Source organism: Oncorhynchus nerka, linkage group LG28 (assembly GCF_034236695.1).
Source record: "Oncorhynchus nerka isolate Pitt River linkage group LG28, Oner_Uvic_2.0, whole genome shotgun sequence".
Classification (NCBI taxonomy): domain Eukaryota; kingdom Metazoa; phylum Chordata; class Actinopteri; order Salmoniformes; family Salmonidae; genus Oncorhynchus; species Oncorhynchus nerka.
This window is the reverse complement of record NC_088423.1, coordinates 28,454,429-28,481,101: the sequence shown is the minus strand read 5'-3', so window position 1 is coordinate 28,481,101 and position 26,673 is coordinate 28,454,429. Positions and strand designations below refer to the sequence as shown.

The window sequence follows — 26,673 nt, the reverse complement described above, 5'->3', positions numbered from 1 at the left end:
ACACTTCACATGAGCCATTATGACCACACACAGGTAGATGAACATACAGGCTTGAGACGTGTGTGTGTGCGTGTTCAATGAGACGACTCTCAAACCCAGTGAGACTGGTGACATATTTTACTGAGAGAGCCGGCGAGAGAGAACATGAATACTGCATCAGTTCCTTACTGGGACGAAAGACCTACCTCTCTAATCTGAGGGGGAGAGTGTTCAGCACTTCCCTGCTCTCATCTATCTATCAGTCTCTCTTCCTCTCCTCGATGTATCCTAATCAACCTGTCCTATTAAATTGGAGGGAAGGCTCTGTATTAGTAGCCTTGTTATTTCCCCTTTGCAGCGGCTCTCATGGCAACCTAGAGTTCCTCATCATTACTCCATTACTCGAGGAAACAGAGGACCAAAAAATCATTTATGTTCCCCATATTATCGCTCTCCCTTTCTCTTTCTTTCTTTCTTTCTTTCTCTCTCATTCTCTTTTTTTCTCTTCCTATCGTCTCTTCTCGCTCTCTCTCTCTTCTTATCTCCTTGTATCTGTCTGTTGCTCTGTTTCTCAGTACGATACTGTATGTTTAAGTCTGCTCTTCATAAAGAACCTGTGTCACATGAGCCAACCATTATGGCCACACACAGATGGATAAACACAGGTTCTCAGATGCATGTGCTGTGTGTGGATTCATCAGGGTCTGTTTACCAGAAGTGTGTGTGTGTGCGCACGTGCGTGTGCATGCGTGTGTTGTATGCTTATCTGCTATTTGACAGCAGATCATTCACAGCCCCTGCCTCCCTCAGAGATAAGTAATAGTGTGATGTTGGCACACCATCAGTTCACAGTTCAGTCGTTAATGTGTGTGTGTTGTATATATGTTTGTGGGTGGGGTTTTTTGTTGGGCAGTTGGTGTGTGTGTCTGTTGTTGCTTGCTTATGTATCTTTAGGCTGAAGTTCGGCCAATGACAGACATACATGGAGAGAGAGAGGGTGGAATGGAGACTTAACACACAGACATACATGGAGAGAGAGAGAGGTTGGGATGGAAGAGAGAGAATGGAGACTAAACACACAGACCTCTCACTAGCATCACCATGGCAACTATGGAAGGCGAGACACAAGGGAAGGGATCGAGTAATTAGAAGAAAAAAGTGTATGCTGGTGCGTGTCAGTCTGCTTCTTCAGCATGAAACAAGTTAATCAACTATCAAAGTTAATCAACTATCAACTAGTTTTCATCGTCTTCTGAAAATCTTCTGACTATTCCACTGAACTTGTTGTGAAAGCATCAGTATGGTAATGTATAGACAGAGAGGACGAGAGCAAGAGAGACATAGTGTGCGTGCGTAAGGGTGTTTTGTGTCCATTACCAAACAGCTGGTAAGTGTGCAGTGCTGTAAAGATGTAAAAATCATTACCAGCCATACGTTATCATGTATAATCATAACAGATTATCTTTGTATCTTTGTTGTCTCTTATGTTTCTAACGCAGTTCAAGATAGAAGGTATTTTACATTTACATTTTAGTCATTTAGCAGACACTCTCATCCCGGTCGACTTACTGGAGCAATTAGGGTGCCTTGCTCAAGGGCAGATTTTTCACCTAGTCAGCGCGGGAATTCAAACCAGCGACCTTTCGGTTATTGTCCCAGTCAAACGTTGATATGACTTACAGTCTGCTGCTACAGGGTTGGTGTTTCAAAATGACTAAATGTGTCTAATATTGTCTTTCTGTTCCTCTCTTTCAGAATGAGAAGCACCTGGGTCATTCTGCCAGCAGGTCCAGCAACATTTCCAAGGTAAGGTCAGAGATGGAACATACAGGATGAATGGTATATGACAGACCTGTACCTACCAAAGGGCAACCGAGAGGTAAGGTCAGAGATGGAACATACAGGATGAATGGTATATGACAGACCTGTACCTACCAAAGGGCAACCGAGAGGTAAGGTCAGAGATGGAACATACAGGATGAATGGTATATGACAGACCTGTACCTACCAAAGGGCAACCGAGAGGTAAGGTCAGAGATGGAACATACAGGATGAATGGTATATGACAGACCTGTACCTACCAAAGGGCAACCGAGAGAGAAAGAGTGGATTAAAGAACTGAGGGCTACCAAAAGGTTATTTTGACGAGAGAGGGATAGAAAGAGAGAGATGGAAAGATAGAAAAGTGAAAATAACACAGAGGGTGATGGACAGAATGGAGACAGACATCCTGTAGAGAAACAGAGCCTAGACTGACAGGGGGTCCTAACCTGCCAGTCACTTCCACAGTCAGAGGTACAGCTCTCTGATCACTTCTTATTGAGAGAGACGTCTCCAAACACACAGGCTGCGTTTCAAACTCATAAAAGACACCCCCTCCTCCACTTACCCTCTCGCCTTATGCCCTTGGGAGACCCTCCTCCACTTACCCTCTCGCCTTATGCCCTTGGGAGACCCTCCTCCACTTACCCTCTCGCCTTATGCCCTTGGGAGACCCTCCTCCACTTACCCTCGCCTTATGCCCTTGGGAGACCCTCCTCCACTTACCCTCTCACCTTATGCCCTTGGGAGACCCTCCTCCACTTACCCTCGCCTTATGCCCTTGGGAGACCCTCCTCCACTTACCCTCTCTCCTTATGCCCTTGGGAGACCCTCCTCCACTTACCCTCGCCTTATGCCCTTGGGAGACCCTCCTCCACTTACCCTCGCCTTATGCCCTTGGGAGACCCTCCTCCACTTACCCTCGCCTTATGCCCTTGGGAGAATACCCGCGGCCATCTCTGTCGTTGGTCCAAATGATTAGCCAAGCAAGGGAAGTTGGCATCGAAAGCCCATCAGCCCTCGTTTTTGATCCAGTTTGCGAGTGTTCAATTATGTTCACTCCGGGGCCTGAAACGCCCAATAATTCAATTTGCGATGATTGTACATCTGCTAAGAAAAGTCAGCCAAAACTTAATACCAGTATTAACATGGAGAAGTCAACATACAAGTGTAAGTAAAAACGAATGTAAATAAGTTAGAAACTGTGCTACTAATGCACATGACGGCTCAAACACTTATCATAAAAGTAATGATGTTTTTGTTTGGTTAGCTTTTGGAAATGTTAGCTTGCGCACAACTTTCCCTGACATCACACTTATACATTGTGATTTTCGATTTACCTCATGTAGTAGGATGGCTAACACTCGATGCCAGCGGATGCGTTGTCTTCTAGCCAAGATATGAAATGCAATCATAATTGACTGTAGCGCATGTAAGGCACACAACAGTTCCATGCTGACTGAAAACACAACTTTGATGAACGAGTGACAGATTTCCGGGCAAGAGCGGACCATTTAAAATGAATTCATTCTTCCCTCGCCCCTTGCCCTGCACGTGTCAACTCGTCAGACATCATTTAAAAAAAAAAAGTATTTTACATTTAAGTGTTTGGAGTGCAGCCACAGTCTCACCTCCTCCGCCCCAACTGACACTTAATTAAACATCAGGGCTGCAACTCAATAGTCTACAGGGCCTCCTCTCCTTGTCTCTTCGTTACTCACCTCCGCTGATCTAAAAAAAACACATTGATTTCATATGGATGTGTTACATGGATTGTTCCTTATATTGGAACAATACTAGTCCCCATACCTCACTCGACCTACCCTCCGTATCTCTCTTTCTCTCTCCACTATCCCTCTCCCCCGCTCCCTTCTCTCTGCCGGGACAGATTGGTTGAGTTCTCCTGAGCAGCCTGTGAGCCTCTTAGTGAGATAAAGCCTTTACATCTGCTAATAGTCAGGGTCACTTCGTCGCCATAGCAATGTTCCGTTGGCCATGTTTGAGCCGGGTGGCATGAGTCGGTAGGATGTAATGCCACCCTGGTAACAAGAAAGGAGCTCATTATTTTAATGAGCTCCGCCCCCCCCAAAAAGGAAAATGATAATGCCCAGTGTGCGTTGTAATTGTTACATTTACATTTAGCTCATTTACTTATCCACTTATCCAGAGCAACTTATTCAGTGCATTCAACTAAGGTACAAAGTAAAACGTTTCTATTTTGGTACTGAGAATGTTGTTGCGTTAAGACACAGTGTTTTGTACTGAATGTTATCAGATCTTCAACCAAAACCTAATATTAGATAAAGGGAACCTGAGTTTTCAAAAAAACAAGTATACTTATTTTATTTATTTAGTTAACAAAGTTATGCAACACCCAATTCCCCTGTGTAAAAAAGTTATTGCCCCCTTACATTCAACAACTGGTTGTGCCACCTTTAGCTGGTTGTCCGGCGCCACCAGAGATTTACCGCGTTCCTAGGAAACTATGCAGTTTTTGTTTTTTTACGTGTTATTTCTTACATTAGTACCCCAGGTCATCTTAGGTTTCATTACATACAGTCGAGAAGAACTACTGAATATAAGATCAGCGTCAACTCACCATCAGTACGACCAAGAATATGTTTTTCGGACGCGGATCCAAAGCGACCCAAGAAAACGACTCCGAAAAAGAGGGAAACGTAGCGGTCTTCTGGTCAGACTCCGGACAAGGGCACATCGCGCACCACTCCCCAGCATTCTTCTTGCCAATGTCCAGTCTCTTGACAACAAGGTTGATGAAATCCGAGCAAGGGTAGCATTCCAGAGGACATCAGAGACTGCAATGTTCTCTGCTTCACGGAAACATGGCTTACTCGCTATCCGATGCGGTGCAGCCAACGGGTTTCTCCACATCGCGCCGACAGAAACAAACATCTTCTGGTAAGAAGAGCGGCGGGGCGTATGCCTCATGACTAACGAGACATGGTGTGATTACAGGAACTCAAATCCTTCTGTTCACCTGATTTAGAATTCCTCACAATTAAATGTGCATTATCTTCCAAGAAATTTCTTGATTATAATCACAGCCGTATATATCCCCCAAGCAGACACGATGGCTCTGAACGAACTTTATTTAACTCTTTGCAAACTGGAAACCATTTACAACATTCATTTGGGATTAACAAAGCTAATCTGAAAACAAGACTCCCTAAATTTTATCAGCATATCGATTTTCAATCATTGTTACTCTAATTCAGTGACGCATATAAGGCCCTGCCCCGCCCCCTTTCGGAAAAGCTGACCACGACTCCATTTTGTTGATCCTGCCTACAGGCAGAAACTTAAACAAGAGGCTCCCACGCTGAGGTTGTCCAACGCTGGTCAGACCAAGCTGACTCCACACTCCAAGACTGCTTCCATTGACTGGGACATGTTTTTTTGGTTAGAACGTGCGTTCATTGATAAAAACATTCTGGATTGCATTCGCGTGAAACTTGCACTGCTTTTAATCAGGGCAAGGTGTGACCTATTCCCTCCGCAAGGCAGCTAAGCGTCAGTACAGAGACAAAGTGGAATACACAAGTTGTCTTGCTCCCAGGCTACAGAAAACACAGATAACCCTCGCAAGGGCAGGCCCAGGCATCCCCAGCGCGCCCTCTGCAGACCACATTCGGACATATTCCTAGAATTCATCGGATGACACAACAGTGGTAGGCTTGACGACAGACAGCAGTGTGGTGTCAGGAACTTCAACAAAACAGTTGGTTCACATCGATGGAACAGTTATATTAACTTCTACAGATACTGTCGAGAGCATCCTGGCGGGCTGTATCAACGCCTGGACGGCAGTAGTGAGGTCTGCACAACGCATCAGGGCAAACCTGCCCTCCAGGATAACATATTACACCTACACCACCCGATGTTACAGGAAGGCCATAAAGATCATCAAGGACATCAACCAAACCACTGCCTGTTCACCCCGCTATCTCCAGAAGGCGAGGTCACATTTCAAAGCTTGAGAGACTGAAAAACAGCTTCTATTCAAGGTCAGACTGTTAAAAAGTGGCTCTGCCAACACACTGTCATTGACACTGACCCAATCCAGCCACCTGTGGGAAATGATGTAAATTATTAGCCACCAATGCTACCTTATATAATGCATCTCATATGCATAAGTATATACTGTACCATCATTCATCCTTAAATGTATTGCCACTTTAACTTTTGTCCATACTCATCTCATATGTATATAACCGATACCATCTACTGTTTGCTGCTCTGACTGTACATATTCATACACTAAGACAGTAGTTTTAGAATTGTTAGTTAGATTACCAATCCTTGGATGTGATAAAATTTGCTATGCTTTGGCTCACTCTTGCATGCAGAACTGCTTTAACTCTGTCATTTGTGGGTTTTCAAGCATGAACTGCTCGTTTCAAGTCCTGCCACAACATCTCAATTGGGATTAGGTCTGGACTTTGATGGGGCCATTTCAAAACTTCAAATGTGTTGCTTTTTAGCCACTTTCATGTAGCTTGATTGTGTGTTTTGGTTCATTGTCTTGCTGCATGACCCAGCTGCGCTTCAGCTCACAGACGGATGGCCTGACATTCTTCTGTAGAATTCTCTGATACAGAGCAGAATTCATGGTTCCTTATATTAAGGCAAGTTGTCCAGGTCCTGAGGCAGCAAAGCATCCCCAAACCATCACACTACCACCACTATGCTTGACTGTTGGTATAAGGTTCTCACTGTGGAATGCAGTGTTTGATTTTCGCCAGGCATAATGGGACCAATGTCATCCAAAAAGTTGACTCAATTTTGCCAAAAAGAACCTGGATGATCATCAAGATTCTTGGAAGAATGTTCTATGGACAGATGATTCAAAAGTTTCACTTTTTGGATGACATTGTTCCCATTATACCATAATAAAAAAAAATACCCCGGCCAAACCCTAACCATAATTTTGCGCCGCCCTATGGGACTCAGTCACGGCTGGTTGTGATACAGCCCCATATTGGCAGTAGAATACGTTTTTTTTATTAGAAACTGGTCTCAGTAGCACACAGTGCCTGCTTCTAGTTGTTATTGCGGTAAGTGTCATTATCATGGTTACTAGGTTGGATTGAGTCCGCCTCTTCTTGGTCTCTCCAAGCCTGAGTTATTTGCTTTGGTCGTTGGCCTCAGTAAGACTCATACCATCATTTTGTTCACTGAGGTGAAATACCTAAAGGGAAATTAAATTTAAAGAACAAGGAAATGTTGGCTGGGCAAACAGAGAAGAGCAGAGAGTTGGATAGAGGTGTGTTTGAGGTATGAGGAGAATGACAGGAATGGTAAATTATGTGTCCATTCTGACACACATTAACAGGCTCTGTTAGAACTTGCCAGTGCCACGACTGTGGGTTCATTTCTGAGCTTTTTAGTTTTCTGTTTGTTTCATCACCCGCTTCATACAGACGTTCTGGTGATCATGGATAGTTAAGTAAAAAGTATATTGCATAAATGTTAGTCAAATGTATAGCCGATTATTTAATGCCTGTTCCATTCAGATCTGAGGTTGTAGTCATACAGATTAGCAGACACAATGATTGGATTTACCTTTTATAGAATCAAATCAAATCAAATCCAAGTTTATTTGTCACGTGCGTCGAATACAACAGGTAGCCCTTACAGTGAAATGCTTACTTACAGGCTAACCAATAGTGCAAAGAAGGTATAAGGCTACATACAGACACTGGTTAGTCAGGCTGATTGAGGTAGTATGTACATGTAGATATGATTAAAGGAGCTATGCATATATGATGAACAGAGAGTAGCAGTAGCGTAAAAGAGGGGGTGGTGTGTGGCGGGACACATCTTTTTAGTTTCCTGAGGGGGAATAGGCTTTGTCGTGCCCTCTTCACGACCGTCTTGGTGTGTTTGGACCATTCTAATTTGTTGGTGATGTGGACACCAAGGAACGTGAAGCTCTCAACCTGTTCCACTACAGCCCCGTCGATGAGAATGGGGATGTGCTCGGTCCTCCTTTTCCTGTAGTCCACAATCATCTCCTTAGTCTTGGTTACATTGAGAGATAGGTTGTTATTCTGGCACCACCCAGCCAGGTCTCTGACCTGCTCCCTATAGACTGTCTCGTATTTGTCTGTGATCAGGCCTACCACTGTTGTGTCGTCTGCAAACTTAATGATGGTGTTGGAGTCGTGCCTGGCCATGCAGTTGTGGGTGAACAGGGAGTACAGGAGGAGATTGAGCATGCACCCCTAGGGGGCTCCTGTGTTGAGGATCAGCGTGGCAAATGTGTTGCTACCTACCCTCACCACCTGCGGGCGGCCCGTCAGGAAGTCCAGGATCCAGTTGCAGAGGGAGGTGTTTAGTCCCAGGATCCTTAGCTTAGTGATGAGCTTTGAGGGTACTATGGTGTTGAACGCTGAGCTTTAGTCAATGAATAGCATTCTCACATAGGTGTTCCTGTTGTCCAGGTGGGAAAGGGTAGTGTGAAGTGCAGTAGAGATTGGATCATCCGTGGATCTGTTTGGGCAGTATGCAAATTGGAGTGGGTCTAGGGTTTCTGGGATAATGGTGTTCATGTGAGCCATTACCAGCCTTTCAAAGCACTTCATGGCTACGGACGTGAGTGCTACGGGTCTGTAGTTATTTAGGCATTTAGATCTGCTTGAAACATGTTGGTATTACAGACTCAATCAGGGACATGTTGAAAATGTCAGTGAAGACACCTGCCAGTTGGTCAGCACATGCCTGGAGCACACGTCCTGGTAATCCTTCTGGCCCCGCAGCCTTGTGCATGTTGACCTGTTCAAAGGTCTTACTCACGTCGGCTACGGTGAGAGAGTGATAACACAGTTGCCCGGGAACAGCTGGTGCTCTCATGCATGCTTCAGTGTTGGTTGCCTCGAAGAGAGCATAAATGGCATTTAGCTCATCTGGTAGGCACTCGTCACTGGGCTACTTTTTGTAGTCTGTAATAGTTGTCAAGCCCTGCCACATCTGACAAGCGTCAGAGCCGGTGTAGTAGGATTCAATCTTATTCCTGTATTGAAGCTTTACCTGTTTGATGGTTCGTCTGAGGGCATAGCAGGATTTATTATAAGCGTCCAGATTAGTGTCCTGCTCGTTGAAAGCTGTAGTTCTAGCCGTTAGCTCATGCGGATGTTGCCTGTAATCCATGGCTTCTGGTTGGGATATGTACGTACTGTCACTGTGGGGACGACGGCGTCAATGCACTTTTTGATGAAGCCAGTGACTGAGGTAGTATACTCCTCAATGCCATTAGATGAATCCCAGTCTGTGCTAGAAAAACTGTCCTGTAGCGTAGCATCCATGTCATCTGACCACGTCCGTATTGAGTGAGTCACTGGTACTTCCTGCTTTAGTTTTGTCAGTGATTGTAAGCAGATTTGCCCAATGGAGGGCAAGGGAGAGATTTGTATGCATCTCTGTGTGTGGAGGAAAGGTGGTCTAGAGTTTTTCCTCTGGTTGCACACTTGACATGCTGGTAGAAATGAGGTAAAACGGATTTAAGTTTGCCTGCATTAAAGTCCCCGGCCACTTGGAGCACCACTTCTGGATGAGCATTTTCTTGTTTGCTTATGGCCTTACACAGCTCGTTGAGTGGGATCTTAGTGCCAGCATCGGTTCTTGGTGGTAAATGGACGACTACCAATAACATAGATATTGTGGTCTACAGCTTATCATGAGGTATTCTACTTCAGGCGAGCAATACTTCAAGACTTCTTTAATATTAAACATCGCGCACCAGCAGTTATTGACAAATAGACACACACCCCAGCCCCTCGTCTTACTAGACATAGCTGCTATGTCCTGCCGAAACACGGAAATGCCAGCCTGCTCTATATTATCCTTATCGTTGTTTAGCCGGTGAAAAATAACATATTACAGTTTTTAATGTCCTGTTGGTAGGATAGTCTTAATCATAGATTATGATGTTTGTTTTCCAATGATTGCACGTTGGCCAATAATACGGAGGGTAGTGGTGGTTTACCTACTCGTCTGGGATTTAATGGGGATTTTGGACTTGTCTCGACAAAGCAGAATATCCTTCGCGTCAGACTCATTACATTTTTTAAATTGTCCAGTTCGAGGTGAATACTTGCTGTGCTGATATCCAGACTCTCTTTTTGGTCATAAGAGAAGGTAGCAGCAACATTATGTGCAAAATTAGTTACAAACAATGAGAAAAAAACTAACAAAGTAGCACAGATGGTTACGAACCCATAAAATGGCAGCCATCCCCTCCGGTGCCATTATAGCCAGTATATCTGAAAATGATATAGCTAACACAGTACCTTCCTCATTTTCCCAGTCTTGCTGGTGTGTAATAACACACTATGTAAATGTTCTACTTCCACAGTTAAATATTGTCTCATCTGATTGATTTTAAAGACAGCTCCTCTGTTTTGATCCTCACACCCCTACATGCGGTTATTTTTTCTTCATGTGTGTGTGTGTGTGTGTGTGTGTGTGTGTGTGTGTGTGTGTGTGTGTGTGTGTGTGTGTGTGTGTGTGTGTGTGTGTGTGTGTGTGTGTGTGCGCGCAAGATGGCAAGACAACAAAAAAACAGTGCAAACTAGAATGCTCTTTGGCCCTAAACAGAGAGTACGCAGTGGCAGAATACCTGACCACTGTGACTGACCCAAACTTAAGGAATGCTTTGACTATGTACAGACTCAGTGAGCATAACCTTGCTATTGGGAAAGGCTGCTGTAGGCACACCTGGCTCACAAGAGAGGACAGGCTATGTGCACACTGCCCACAGAATGAGGTGGAAACTGAGATGCACTTTCTGACCTCCTGCCAAATGTATGACACTATTAGATACACATATTTCCCTCAGGTTACACAGATCCACAAAGAATTTGAAAACAAACCCAATTTTGATAAACTCCCATATCTGTGTGCCATCACAGCAGCAAGATTTGTGACCTGTTGCCACAAGAAAAGGGCAACCAGTGAAGAACAAACACCATTGTAAATACAACCCATATTTATATTTATTTATTTTCCCTTTTGTACTTTCACTGTTTTCACATTGTTACATATAGACATAATATGACATTTGAAATGTATTTATTCTTTAGGAACTGTGAGTGTAATGTTTACTGTTCATTTTTGTTTATTATCCACTTCACTTGCTTTGGTATGTCTAGGTAATCCTTCTGTCTATTAGAGCAGGTAAGTAAAGCCCTTGAATTGACAGGCAGAGAGAGAAGGTGAAGGCAGAGTTGAATTCATTGAATAATTTATTGATCTCATCCAACCCCTGAGCTATAAATTGCCCTTTAGTTACAGATGTAGTCAATAGGTAATTAGTGGATGGTGTATAGTAGAGGCTAATACCTGGGAGGCGTCTGATTTCATTTATTTATTAAATGTAACCTTTTTTTAACTAGGCAAGTCAGTTAAGAACAAATTCTTATTTACAATGACCGGGGAACAGTGGGATTGAAGCTCTGCAGTCAGAGGTGGCAGGTAGCCTTGTGGGATTTTTACCTTGTCAGCGCTGGGATTCGATCCAGCAACCTTTCGGTTACTGGCCCGACGCTCTAGCCACAAGGCTACCTGCCGCCTCTGACTGCAGAGCTTCTATTCTCTACACCAGATGTACCAGGACACGTAATATTACAACACACCTCTACTACCACTGAACATAAGGCTACACCAAGGTTATAGACGAAAGGATTTCTGATCCCATTTGTTACTACCACACCAGTGCTGCTAATGGGTGTTTTAATGAGGTATAGAGCTTCTTCACACCATGACCATGATCGTTTGAAATCCAGGCTTGTGTGGCAGTTTTGAAGTACTTCATTGAGTCTATGGAAAATGTTTTAACACTTTCACGTTCAACCGTTAAATTAACAGACAATTAATAAACCGACCAACTGAAAATACGAGTATCTGCAGAAGTAGTTAGGTTTTGAAATTGGTTTTCCAGTTGTTGTTTTTTCAAATGTTTTGCCGTTTGAAATAATTCCGTCAGATGCCAGCTAGTGGTAATGTAATGTGAACTAACAGCCAGCTGTACTGTGTATATTTGTATGAGTTTGGTCGGCACTCTTGACAACGCTGAATCCCTTTTATCTCCTGGACTCTGTCAGTGTGCTTGTTGTTTTTATCACGCTGTGCGTCAGTACATGCCATGTTTATGATGCATTCTGTGTAAGTGTAGTAATATAGACTGGATGAAGTTCCACATAAGCTATTTGCTAGTTCTCTAACGTTGGAGATATTTCCATTGGCAGTCTCAGAAAATACCCTTGCTAGCTAGCTAACGACTTGCTATCTGAGGAAGATACAGAGCTAATCGGAGGCCAGCTCTTTCTCTTTATTGTTAATGAAGCCCAATGTTACTATTTTTCTGGTGATGCCGATGAGAGAAATCTGAATTATATTTGTGTTTCACTCTCTCTCTCTTCCTCAGGCGGGGAGTCCCACCTCCGTCAACGCCCCCTGCAGCTTTTCACGGTCATCGGTCACCCCCTCCAACCAGGACATCTGCAGGTACTGTACACACACCTTTAAACAATAACCTTTAAACTCTAACCCCTGAACCCCTGACCTTTAACCCTCCAACCATGACATCTGCTGGTGTACATCCTTCAAATGCTTTGGGCTGCTGAGGGTTTACTGGCTCTGGATCTTAGCAGTCTCATGTTTAGTTGATTTAGTTGATTGTATGCAGCGTGAAAGCAAGGTGCCAGATGGGTTACAGATGGTGTTGTCTGATGCTAAACAGAATAGATGGGAACTAGATATGGCAGTGAGGAGTACTGCACTGTACTGAAGAATAATACTTTATTGTCCAGAAATGGTGTTCTGCTTTATGCCAACTCCTTTGTGCGAGGTCAGGGAGGGAGTTTCCCTGATATAACTCTCCATCCTTTCCTTTATATGTTTTGTTTGAAGCATGCTGGCCTTTTGTTTCATTTCATATATATTTTTTCTACCCATCTCTCCTTCTCTCCTGTACTGGTTTTCTGCTATCGTCTGCCCGACCATCCCTTCCTGTCTCCCCTCCTCCAACCTCCATCCCTCCGATCCCTCACACTCAGCCTTGCCGCCACATCTCCAGACCAGGGCTACCAGAAGCCTTTGCAGACCACTGTGGTTCTGATGAACTCCAACAGCAAAACCTCTCAGGGGTCAGGAGGGGGCATCTCTGTGACAACACTCTGCCTGGACACCCCCCCAGCCTTCAAGCCCTCCAAAGGCCGGGGCGGGCTCTCCTTCGGGACGGAATGGCTTTCATTGCTCCGCCCCTCCACCGGCAACGGGACACTGAAGTTCTCTCACTCTCTGAGCAATGTGGGCCAGCGCATGGACAGCCTCTGTAACGGACTGCACTTCGTAGACCAGACCTGTTCTGAAGGAGAGCTGGATGTAAAACCTAAACAACCCAACACAGACCAGAAGTCCAAGATGTTCAACGGCAAAGCAGCCACACTCACACACCAGGCCTCGAACCATCCTCCCTTCCCCACGCACACACTCACCCGCACACACCCTCACCTCGTTCCCTCATTCACCAACAACTACAAGTACCTCACCCACGAACACTGCTTCCAACCTCACTCTTCCGGCGTCCATCCTCCTCCTCCTCTTCCACCACCTCCTAACTCCCACCTTCACCCGCCCAGCTCCAAACTCCTCCGCCTCTTCCTCCCCTTCTCTCGCTCCTCTACCTCTGCCAGTCTACAGTGTTCTGAGTTGGGTAGCTATGCCTCCCGCCTCCACATCACCAAATCCTCCAGCACGCTAATGGGGGGCAATGAGCCTCCCCTGGGGGGAACAGATGGCCTCCTGGGGGATGACGATGTGTTTGAGATCCCCCAGGGAGAGACCGGAACTTGGACAGGGGCTGGAGCCCCAGGAAGTGGTGCCAGAAGCGGGGATTCGGGTCTGCTTGGGGCAGCCCCCCTTTGCTACATGGACAAAGACAGCGATCTGGACCGTTTTTCAATTCTAGAGCGGTGTTCGTCACCTGCCCATTCTGACAAAATGGGGCCTCTCACGCCAGGCCCGCTCTCGCCCTATTCGCTGTCCGGAGACTGCTGCAGGTGGGTGATTCCTGGATTGTGACCCCCCCTGTGTGTGAAGTGGTAGACTCCTCCTGCTCACCCCCGTGCTGTGATGTGGTAGAGACACATAGAATTCCATGGCTGGATCCTGCCTACACCTCCTGTGATATGACGTGGTAGAGCCCTGCCCATCCCTCCTGTGAAGTGGTAGTGACTGTGCGATCAGGGACTAGCTGGAATGGAATGGTCAGTCACACTGTGGTCTACTCTTCAAGTATGCTTGCGTGGCTGTTATTTTTAAATTGAAAAATAGAATTTAAATAATTATCTTGCTGGTTATCCACGGAGACAGTAGGCATGGTGGGGGTGGTGGTGGCGGGGGGGGGGGGGGCAGACAGAGGAGAGAGAAAGACAAAAAGAAAGGGCGAGAGGGAGCAAGTGCTTTTGGATGAAGGTGTTCTGATTTATCACTCCTCCTCTGTACCAGTGGAGGCTCCTCAGAGGAGGAAGGGGAGAACCATCCTCAGTGAATTTAATAAAAATTGTGAAACATTAAAAAAGTTATCCTTTTTCGATAACACTATACTAAATATATTCACGTGTGACCCAATAAATTATTAAAACACACTGTTTTGAAATTAAGCTCTACAGTAGCCTCAACAGCACTCTGTAGTGTAGCACTATGGTGAAGGCGGAGGACAGCTAGTTTCAGTCCTCCTCTGGGTACATTGACTTCAATACAAAGCCTAGGAGGCTCATGGTTCTCACCCCCTTCCATAGATTTACGCAGTAATTATGACAACTTCCGGAGAACGTCCTCCAACCTATCAGACCTCTTGAAGCATGAACTGTTGTCCACCCAATCAAAGGATCAGAGAATGAATCTAGTACTGAAAGCATAAGCTACAGCTAGCTAGAACTACAGTGCATAAAATGTGGTGAGTAGTTGACTCAAAGAGAGAGAAAGACAATAGTTGAGCAGTTTTGAACAAATTAATTTCTTTAAAAATGAAGGAGAAGCTAGAGAGATGGAGTGAAAGAGGGCTAGCTTTATTTTGTTGTATATTCACTTAGCTAGTGAATGCAGCTAGCTAGTTTAGCCTACTCAAACGCCAGGCTCAAACAGTGGAGGATGCTATGTTAGCTAGCTGGCTATGGCTATCCAACGCTGGAACCTCTTCCAAATCAAGGTAAGCTTTTGGTTTTATTTTCACCGGGGCCCGCCGGTATAACTGCTAAACTGATTGCTGAATGTACACCGCACTGCATGATTGTATTGGGTTTACTAACGCGTTAGTTATAGTAGCTATGTTGACAGCTAATATGCTGACAACGATGTAGGCTGTGTGTAGCGGTAATTATTTGAAGGTTTGGAAACAACAACTGATGTGTTGTGCACTTAAGTCTACAATTGAAGGGAAAGAGAGAGAGAGCGCATAGATTTATTTGATTTATTTTACCTTTATTTAACTAGACAAGTCAGTTAAGAACAAATTCTTATTTTCAATGACAGCCTAGGAACAGTGGGTTAACTGCCTGTTCATGGGCAGAATGACAGATTTGTATCTTGTCAGCTCAGGGGTTTGAACTTGCTGTATGAGTTTGTGAGTGCTTTTGGTGACAAGCCAAATTTCTTCAGCCTCCTGAGGTTGAAGAGGCGCTGCTGCGCCTTCTTCACGATGCTGTCTGTGTGAGTGGACCAGTTCAGTTTGTCTGTGATGTGTATGCCGAGGAACTTAAAACTTGCTACCCTCTCCACTACTGTTCCATCGATGTGGATAGGGGGGTGTTCCCTCTGCTGTTTCCTGAAGTCCGTAATCATCTCCTTAGTTTTGTTGACGTTGAGTGTGAGGTTATTTTCCTGACACCACACTCCGAGGGCCCTCACCTCCTCCCTGTAGGCTGTCTCGTCGTTGTTGGTAATCAAGCTTACCACTGTTGTGTCGTCCGCAAACTTGATGATTGAGTTGGAGGCGTGCGTGGCCACGCAGTCGTGGGTGAACAGGGAGTACAGGAGAGGGCTCAGAACGCCCCTTGTGGGGCCCCAGTGTTGAGGATCAGCGGGGAGGAGATGTTGTTGCCTACCCTCACCACCTGGGGGCGGCCCGTCAGGAAGTCCAGTACCCAGTTGCACAGGGCGGGGTCGAGACCCAGGGACTCGAGCTTGATGACGAGCTTGGAGGGTACTATGGTGTTGAATGCCGAGCTGTAGTCGATGAACAGCATTCTCACATAGGTATTCCTCTTGTCCAGATGGGTTAGGGCAGTGTGGTTGAGATTGCATCGTCTGTGGACCTATTTGGGCGGTAAGCAAATTGGAGTGGGTCTAGGGTGTCAGGTAGGGTGGAGGTGATATGGTCCTTGACTAGTCTCTCAAAGCACTTCATGATGACGGAAGTGAGTGCTACGGGGCGGTAGTCATTTAGCTCAGTTACCTTAGCTTTCTTGGGAACAGGAACAATGGTGGCCCTCTTGAAGCATGTGGGAACAGCAGACTGGTATAGGGATTGATTTAATATGTCCGTAAACACACCGGCCAGCTGGTCTGCGCATGCTCTGAGGGCGCGGCTGGGGATGCCGTCTGGGCCTACAGCCTTGCGAGGGTTAACACGTTTAAATGTCTTACTCACCTCGGCTGCAGTGAAGGAGAGACCGCATGTTTTCGTTGCAGGCCGTGTCAGTGGCACTGTATTGTCCTCAAAGCGGGCAAAAAAGTTATTTAGTCTGCCTGGGAGCAAGACATCCTGGTCCGTGACTGGGCTGGATTTCTTCTTGTAGTCCGTGATTGACTGTAGGCCCTGCCACATGCCTCTTGTGTCTGAGCCGTTGAATTGAGATTCTACTTTGTCTCTGTACTGACGCTTAGCTTGTTTGATAGCCTTGCGGAGGGAATAGCTGCACTGTTTGTATTCGGACATGTTACCAGACACCTTGCCCTGATTAAAAGCAGTGGTTCACGCTTTCAGTTTCACGTGAATGCTGCCATCAATCCACGGTTTCTGGTTAGGGAATGTTTTAATCGTTGCTATGGGAACAACATCTTCAACGCACGTTCTAATGAACTCGCACACCGAATCAGCGTATTCGTCAATATTGTTATCTGACGCAATACGAAACATATCCCAGTCCACGTGATGGAAGCAGTCTTGGAGTGTGGAGTCAGCTTGGTCGGACCAGCGTTGGACAGACCTCAGCGTGGGAGCCTCTTGTTTTAGTTTCTGTCTGTAGGCAGGGATCAACAAAATGGAGTCGTGGTCAGCTTTTCCGAAAGGGGGGCGGGGCAGGGCCTTATATGCGTCGCGGAAGTTAGAGTGATCCAAGGTTTTTCCACCCCTGGTTGCGCAATCGATATGCTAATAAAATTTAGGGAGTCTTGTTTTCAGATTAGCCTTGTTAAAATCCCCAGCTACAATGAATGCAGCCTCCGGATAAATGGTTTCCAGTTTGCAAAGAGTTAAATAAAGTTAGTTCAGAGCCATCGATGTGTCTGCTTGGGGGGGGGATATATACGGCTGTGATTATAATCGAAGAGAATTCTCTTGGTAGATAATGCGGTCGACATTTGATTGTGAGGAATTCTAAATCAGGTGAACAGAAGGATTTGAGTTCCTGTATGTTTCTTTCATCACACCATGTCTCGTTCGCCATAAGGCATACGCCCCCGCCCCTCTTCTTACCAGAAAGATGTTTATTTCTGTCGGCGCGATGCGTGGAGAAACCCGTTGGCTGCACCGCCTCGGATAGCGTCTCTCCAGTGAGCCATGTTTCCGTGAAGCAAAGAACGTTACAGTCTCTGATGTCCCTATGGAATGCTACCCTTGCTCGGATTTCATCAACCTTGTTGTCAAGAGACTGGATATTGGCAAGAAGAATGCTAGGGAGTGGTGCACGGTGTGCCCGTCTCCGGAGTCTGACCAGAAGACCGCCTCGTTTCCCTCTTTTTCGGAGTCGTTTTATTGGGTCGCTGCATGGGATCCATTCCGTTGTCCTGTTTGAAATGCAGAACACAGGATCCGCGTCGCGAAAAACATATTCTTGGTCGTACTGATGGTGAGTTGACGCTGATCTTATATTCAGTAGTTCTTCTCGACTGTATGTAATGAAACCTAAGATGACCTGGGGTACTAATGTAAGAAATAACACGTAAAAAAACAAAAAACTGCATAGTTTCCTAGGAACGCGAAGCGAGGCGGCCATCGCTGTCGGCGCCGGAAGTAAAAGAGCTTCCTGTAGAGTCAGAGGTTAAATAACCTTTATTTAACTAGGCAAGTCAGTTAAGAACAAATTCTTATTTACAATGACGGCCTACACCGGCCAAACCCGGACGATGCTGGGCCAATTGTGCGCCGCCCTATGGGACTCCCAATCACAGCCGGTTGTGATACAGCCTGGATTCCAACCAGGGTGTGTGTAGTGACGCCTCTAGCACTGAGGTGCAGTGCCTTAGACCTCTGCGCCACTCGGGAGCCCAAGGAGCTTTAATTGGACCCTGTTCCCTTTACATGGGCCTATGCACCCTGGTCAAAAGTAATGCACTATAGAAGGAATGGGGTGCCATTTGGGACGCACACATGGACTGCAGGGTTGAGACAATTCTCATTTAATTCCAGGCAATTCAGAAAGTAAACCAAATTCCAATTACACATTTTCCTCATTGAAAAGCATTGAAGAGAATTGGAATTGGAATTTCAGTGTACTTCCTGAATTGACTGGAATTTAAATGGAATTGACATCCAACCCTGATGGACTGAGATCACCACTTATCCAAATCCTTCCTGTTTTGTCTGCTCTGTTCTGTTCTGTCCTGGCTATTAACCTAATAAAACAATCTTTCTGACACATTATTGGAGTGGCTCTCCCTGGTTTGAGTCGACCTGAACAAGAGGAAATGCTCAGAAATCGAGCCAGCACAAATGTGTTGCAAGAGATATCAGTACAGTGGGAGTTGGAGAGAGAGAATTTTGACGCTGAGAATTTTCAGATGAGGAAATGCAGATGAGCTTCTTGATTTCCATAAATTCACTGAAAACCTACACTAACACATGATTGTTTTAACAGTATTGCACTTTTCATGTATACTTTAACCCATCTAATAGCCTAACCACTGATCAAGCAACGTTATGGACTAAACGTTCAAATCTTGTTACTGCAAGATCCTTTTGCTGTGACAATGTAGGTCAAATGAAGATCGTACATCTCTGCAGGAATACACAGACGTTATAATGAAGTTATCTTTGTTTCTCTATCATCCGGTTTCCATCATCATTTTAACCCGTGTTTCCCGCTGGCATGTGAATGTGTTCCATGTCGAGATACTCTCTGGCACCTGCCATCTCACTATCTCTGCTCAACAAGACGTGTTCTGGCTGACGGAGCACAGTAATCCCTGTTTCTGTAATATTCCCAGCAAGCCAGCAGTGCATAAAATGTCCACCAACACAGCCAATTTATTTGCCAATCAACAGAGAGCTTAGGAACAGCTCTCAGTCGTCTGGTAAAGCACTGTCTCACACATCTGAATACTGGTACACATACTTTATGAATACCATTATGGACTCAGTCTGGTGTGGTACGTGTTGATTATAATCTCTCATTAACTCTTCTAAATTAGTGAGACGGATTGAGGGAATCAACATGCTTTGCAGAGCTGCATACAAACACACCACAACAACTGACCCCAGCAATAAACACTACCTCTTCTTTATCCCTCCATCTACTCCGCCTTCCCACTCCATCTTCCACCACCTCGACTCCTCCTTTGTTCATGTTGTCGTTTAATCTTGTGAGGCTTTGGGCAGATCAAACTCATTAACCTCCTAACTGACTCGCTACACTCACCTCCCCCTTAACCAAGGTGTGTGTGTGTGTGTGTGTGTGTGTGTGTGTGTGTGTGTGTGTGTGTGTGTGTGTGTGTGTGTGTGTGTGTGTGTGTGTGTGTGTGTGTGTGTGTGATCGACCTCATGGTTATGATCAGACAGGAGGCACTCCTTTGACCAACTTATTTCTAAACCCTGCTGTGCTCTCAGTCTCTGTTCTTTCCTTTAATCTTTTCTGCTCTGTTTTGTTATTTTATTCTGACTGAATATCATGCAAAATGCTGTTTTCATTGTAGTTCAATGTAATATGGCTCTATAACACTTGTCAAGGACAACTAAGAAGCTTTGTCAGTAAATTACAATGGCAGGTGATTTTCAAGTGTCTTTAGGCCTTGAGGAAAATCACTAGTTTCATGTTAAGTATTCATCTTCAAGGAATTGAACTCTACTCTGTTTGAACACAAATTATGCCTTCATTTTACATTCATTTTGAATATATATATTCAATATATTTTAAACCAAACTGTGACCATCTCAACTACAGTGGTTGTTTTTTTTTGCCAGAGAATTACCACCACTTTATCCCATAGCTTCCTTTACTCAACACAATCCTATTCTGTTTTATATAAAACCACTTTATCCCATAGCTTCCTTTACTCAACACAATCCTATTCTGTTTCACATAAAACCACCTCATATCTTCCTATTTCAAATCATCCAGGACTTTTTGTAGCCTTGTGTTGTGAAGCAGGCTCATTGAGGATTCATGACTGTCTTTGTTCTGTTTCGGCTCAGCTCTGTTAGAGGGCAAGGTCGGTATTCTGACAAAGGCCACATTTGCCCGTCTTGTGCTCCTGCTCTCTGCTCTCTTTTTATATTAGCCTGTCAGATTGTGGGGAGGTGTGTGTGTGTGTGTGTGTGTGTGTGTGTGTGTGTGTGTGTGTGTGTGTGTGTGATCGACCTCATGGTTATGATCAGACAGGAGGCACTCCTTTGACCAACTTATTTCTAAACCCTGCTGTGCTCTCAGTCTCTGTTCTTTCCTTTAATCTTTTCTGCTCTGTTTTGTTATTTTATTCTGACTGAATATCATGCAAAATGCTGTTTTCATTGTAGTTCAATGTAATATGGCTCTATAACACTTGTCAAGGACAACTAAGAAGCTTTGTCAGTAAATTACAATGGCAGGTGATTTTCAAGTGTCTTTAGGCCTTGAGGAAAATCACTAGTTTCATGTTAAGTATTCATCTTCAAGGAATTGAACTCTACTCTGTTTGAACACAAATTATGCCTTCATTTTACATTCATTTTGAAGTGAAGCCAACCGTATTGGGTGAGAGAAAGAGCAATATATTTTAAACCAAACTGACCATCTCAACTACAGTGGTTGGTTTTTCTGCCAGAGAATTACCACCACTTTATCCCATAGCTTCCTTTACTCAACACAATCCTATTCTGTTTTATATAAAACCACTTTATCCCATAGCTTCCTTTACTCAACACAATCCTATTCTGTTTTATATAAAACCACTTTGTCCCATAGCTCCCTTTACTCAACACAATCCTATTCTGTTTTATATAAAACCACTTTAGCCCATAGCTTCCTTTACTCAACACAATCCTATTCTGTTTCACATAAAACCACCTCATATTTTCCTATTTCAAATCAGCCAGGACTTTTTGTAGCCTTGTGTTGTGAAGCAGGCTCATTGAGGATTCATGACTGTCTTTGTTCTGTTTCGGCTCAGCTCTGTTAGAGGGCAAGGTCGGTATTCTGACAAAGGGCACATTTGCCCGAAATTTCAATCGTCTTGTGCTCCTGCTCTCTGCTCTCATTTTATATTAGCCTGTCAGATTGTGGGGATGGGAGTGTGTGTGTGTGTGTGTGGGTGTGGGGTGTCTGTGTGGAGAGTATTGACTGCCCTTACAAGTTACTCTGCATTTTCAGCACTGAGTCTAATCCCACTCTCTCTCTCTCTCTCTCTCTCTCTCTCTCTCTCTCTCCTCTCTCTCTCTCTTATTCTCTCCATCGATTTTCCTCCCTTCCCACTTCCTGCTTCTTCTCTTATTTCTCTCTTGACACACACACACACACTCAGTGGAGGTTACTTGTAGCTTCCATACTATGTACACCTGTAACACTGGCAGCAGCTACCACAGATCTGCTTTAAGAGAGAGAGAGAGACAGCGTGAGAGAAAGAGACCGGACAGAGAAGCAAGTTGGTAGAGAGAAGAGGTGCAATGTTACAGATCTGATTGGTTCCCTGAAATATACCTTTCCTGTGAAGGAGCAGATATTTGATTGAACGTGTATGGTGTGTGTGTGTGTGTGTGAATGCTCAGAATTCTCAATAGAGGGGCGTCTGTGTGCGCAGAGTCACTATAGTGATCTCATGCCCCTCAACGCTGAATGCTGCTGATGTAAAAGACCTTTAAGTTGTTGTATTTGTAATCCATACTGTAACAAACTATACATGTCATTCTAGGCCTTCCCTATGGATGTGTACCACAGTATGAGTCATAATTAGCAGTCAAACAGGGAAATGGTTCCAATCGTTTTTTCACCATTCATTTTTCCCACAGGGGATTTTAGAAGTCACCTTGTCTGAGAGAGATTGACATGGTTATCAAAAAGTCACACCAGGGTAAACCTACACAAAACACAGCCCTTATTTTAAGTGTTTCTAAAATCCCCTGTGGGAAAAGTTTATGGTGGGAAAATTATTGGAATCATTTCCAATTTCCAATTTTATGGGTATTATGACACCTCCCACCCATGTCTCTCAGAAAACAGCAAATGATTCATGACTGTGAAGTTGATTTGGGAATAATTACATTAGTTTGTCATTATTGAGTTTCCTCTTGGGGACATAGTCTCTGTGTTGGGGTTGTGTTATTAGTTCAGATGTGATCAGTATGTCTGTCTGTGTCTGATATAGACTCTGATATCTACATTTCCTGGTAACATCACTGAGTTGTGTCTCTGTCTGGGCTGTATTGTGCCTCCGGAGTCCTGTCTGTATACTCCTTTAGGATCACTGAGAGTGTGTTAACTCTGGATCAGTAACTGTCTAGAGACTGTCTGTTGTCTGAGTATCTGCTATGGTCTACTAATCTGTGTCTCTCTCTGTAGGATCTGTCACTGCGAAGGAGACGATGACAGCCCACTGATAACACCGTGCAACTGTACAGGCAGCTTACGCTTCGTCCACCAGGCGTGCCTGCAGCAGTGGATCAAGTCCTCAGACACACGCTGCTGTGAACTCTGCAAGTACCAGTTCATCATGGAGACCAAGCTCAAACCCCTTCGCAAGGTGAGACTAAAGGTGTGTGTGTGTGTGTGTGTGTGTGTGTGTGTGTGTGTGTGTGTGTGTGTGTGTGTGTGTGTGTGTGTGTGTGTGTGTGTGTGTGTTTGTGGGGGTGAGGGGGGGTGTGCGCATACTACACTCATTCTGTTCTAGTTCTACACTCCCAGAGATGACTGTGACCAGAACATGCAGATGTGAATCCCAGTCGAAGACACCGACAAGACAGAAAGCTGTTTTATTGATCTAATACTGATAAGAGTAGCGTGACATTGGGTTTTTGGTTTTTGCAATTGGTTTCGAGGGATTTTGACATGATACAGTCTTATTTAAGGCATTTATCAATCTTTAACGCTTGCAGATTCAACATTTTATTTAAAATGATAAACTGAACAAAAGCACTTAAATTCTGTTAATAGTTATCAGGTTAATTTAGATCCTGGGTTAATTCAGTACAATATCATGGAAACCAGGCCAAATCCTCATCCCTCCTCCTCCTCCTCCTCCTCCTCTCTCCCTCCTCCTCCTCTCTCTCCCTCCTCCTCCTCTCTCCCCCTCCTCCTCATCCTCTCTCTCCTCTCTCACCCTCCTCCTCCTCCTCTTCCTCCTCTCTCCCCCTCCTCCTCATCTCTCTCTCCTCTCTCACCCTCCTCCTCCTCCTCATCCCTCTCTCTCCCCCTCCTCCTCCTCTCTCTCTCTCCTCCTCCTCCTCTCTCTCTCTCCCTCCTCCTCCTCTCTCTCCCTCCTCCTCCTCCTCTTCCTCCTCCTCTCTCTCCTCCTCCTCCTCCTCCTCTCTCTCCCTCCTTCTCCTCTTCCTCCTCCTCCTCCTCTCTCTCCCTCCTCCTCCTCCGCTCTCTCTCCCTCTCCCCCTCCTCCTCCTCTCTCCCCCTCCTCCTCATCTCTCACCCTCCTCTTCTTCCTCCTCCTCCTCCTCCTCCTCTCTCCTCTCCATCAGGATGAAGTGTCTTTATTATCTACCTCTGTTCCTCTGTAAATGTTGCATTCTTCAGGAAGTCATGGTGCCAGGATATTGGTTTATAGGACTGGCACACTGGGCTCTATCGCCAAGGAAGACAGATCTATACCTCCTTTCTGCCAAGGAACAGTGGATGGGAAGAGAAGTCCACTTTCCCTCCCTGCTCCTCTTCTTCCTATTCACTAATTTGTCCTCTCCCCATTCTATATTATGTCATACCTCTCCTCTCCTCCACTCTCACCTCTCCCTTTCCTCAAATCAATGCCAATAAATTGTCTACATTAATTTCATGTTTGTCATAAATCATTTCAAAGCATGTTGACATCTATGAAGGTTATTGAGAGATTGCATCTGATATTCAGGAGGTATAATGTAGCAAAACCTTTCGTCATGTATTTGATTTTGACCATTGATTTCAATGGGTTTCATGGATCAATAAAAAGAAAGTCCAGTGTGTTGGATCTATAAGAGGTTGAGTAGTACTGGACAGCTGATAAATAGTTAACCAGCATCAGTGTGTGACTGAATGATCCACATAACACGGACAGAATGATGGCCATCAAATATTTAGCACTCATTTAAGCAGCTTGTGAAGAGGGGCATGCGAGCACTTTCTGCCAGACTGCTCATAGTCCATTGATGGTCAATCACCCAAACCCTGTCCGAGAGAACACAATGGATATTTAAATGTGTGTATCTGACTTAAACTCTTTCGTTTTTAAACTCCCTCCATCCCTCCCCTCTTTCTCTCAGTGGGAGAAGCTCCAGATGACGTCTAGTGAGAGGAGGAAGATCATGTGTTCTGTGACGTTCCATGTCATCGCCATAACTTGCGTGGTGTGGTCCCTCTACGTGCTCATTGACCGCACTGCAGACGAGATCAGAACAGGTCATCACAGGCACCAAAACCACCACAACACCCCTCAGAATGGACACTGCACACACTTAAATACTTAAATACTGCATGGCAAAAAAAACATTACACCCCTCACTCAATACAGTCATAACATGCCAAAGCACCACAACACACAACTCTAGTACAGTACAACGTCACACACACACACACACACACACACACACACACACACACACACACACACACACACACACACACACACACACACACACACACTCTCTCTCTCTCTCTAGGTAGCCTGGCGGTTAAGAGCTTTGGACCAGTTACTGAAAGGTTGCTGGTTTGAATCCCAGAGCCGACAAGGTGAAACAAATCTGCCGTTCTGCCCCTGAGCAAGGCAGTTAACCCCCAACAACAACTGTTCCCCGGGCGCCGATGACATAGATGTCAGTTAAGATTAAGTGGGTGTAGATTAAGGCAGCCCCCCGCGCTGATTCAGAAGGGTTGGGTTAAATGTGGAAGAAATGTACAACTGACTAGGTATCCCCTTTCCCTACTCTCGGGTCAGGCCCGTTCATGCAGATTGTCATGTTGTGTTGATCATTATAAATCTAAAGTCAGTGTTTGTGATATTTCTTTGTTATAATGAGTAAGTACCCACTGTATCTCTCTCTTTATCTCTCTCTTATTACATCAAGTCATTTGGTTGACAGCACTCTCAGCATGGTGCAAACTGTTTTTCTGGGTCTGGTAAAGAGCAACTGAAGGCAATAAACAACTTCTTCGGGTAGAAAACAGTCTATGATATTAGTCAGAAACATGTATTCTAGTGTGAAATATACAAAATATGATACTTTTGGTCATATAGTCAGTCTCATTCAAAACAGAGATTTTTGAGATAATTAGGAAAAAATGGTATGTCACTGAATGAAGGGTATCGTAACAGTTTTCCTTGAATTTGGTTTATTTCAATCCTGCCCACATGCCCACAGCTGGCATCATCCAAGTAATCATCAATTCTAAGAGCATCCGATCGTAATGCCCATGGTCAAAATTGTCCGAAATTCGATATCCCTATGGAGCTAGTTAGGGAACATCAGTAAATTACACAATGTACATGGGACACTATTTTAAAATGTCAATAGTTCCACATTTCAATTACTTAACCTCAAACCAACTCTAAATTGTAGAAATGCATATACAAATATTGAAAGCATTTAATAAAACAACTAAAAGGTGTGCAACATGAAAATATTGTTTTATTTACATTGTGAAATGTATTGACGGTCCCTAACTAGCCCCATAGATAGGCTATCCGGATGAAGCTAATTGGCGAAAGAAGTTGCCTATCTTGCTAGGTAGTCTTGGCTACTTCCAGACACAAGACCTGGTTAGACTGTTTCAAGTTGTCTAGAAGGGTGAGTGACTGTAACTGTGCACTGTTTTGGCAGAGTAAAAAGACAAAACACTTCCCACGTTCGAACACATACACAAGACACCCACATCAAAGCACGCCTCCAAAAAATCTCCATCTCAGTGACATTTCCTAGTGAGGGGAATTGAAACCAAGGCTAGATCAGGAAGTTCAGCTCCCCTTTCAGCTGTTATTGTACTGCTAGAGAGAGAAGTGGGGGGAGGGGATAGAGACCCACTCTCTTTTCACCAGTGTAAGTGAATAAGCAGTATAAGTGCATGATAAACTTATAAACTCTCCACCCTCTCTGTCTATCTGTCTATCACTGGTAATACATTGTAATGGCAATCTCTTCACCCATGCAGCCGGAAGAATCCCAGGTAAACTTTTCACCTTTGACCGTTAAACATGTTTTGTGTAATTTCCTGTGAGACTGGGCTCTGGTGTATAGGGCTTTTTCTAATT

At 44.7% G+C, this 26,673-nt stretch overlaps 1 protein-coding gene across 6 annotated transcripts in view; it reads left to right on the top strand.

The window, feature by feature from the left end:
- The window catches only part of LOC115113092 (E3 ubiquitin-protein ligase MARCHF8-like), a 136,211-nt gene that overhangs the window by 106,509 nt on the left and 3,029 nt on the right, over nt 1-26,673 (top strand). For 3 of the 6 annotated variants that reach the window (XM_029640326.2, XM_029640325.2, XM_029640329.2), the window contains 6 exons: nt 1,735-1,785; nt 12,245-12,324; nt 12,876-13,880; nt 22,791-22,971; nt 24,692-24,827; nt 26,574-26,588. In XM_029640326.2, coding sequence (XP_029496186.1) covers nt 1,735-1,785; nt 12,245-12,324; nt 12,876-13,880; nt 22,791-22,971; nt 24,692-24,827; nt 26,574-26,588 — 1,468 coding nt within the window. The remainder of the gene's footprint in view (nt 1-1,734; nt 1,786-12,244; nt 12,325-12,875; nt 13,881-22,790; nt 22,972-24,691; nt 24,828-26,573; nt 26,589-26,673) is intronic. The other 3 variants (XM_029640330.2, XM_029640328.2, XM_029640331.2) reach the window with 3 other exon arrangements.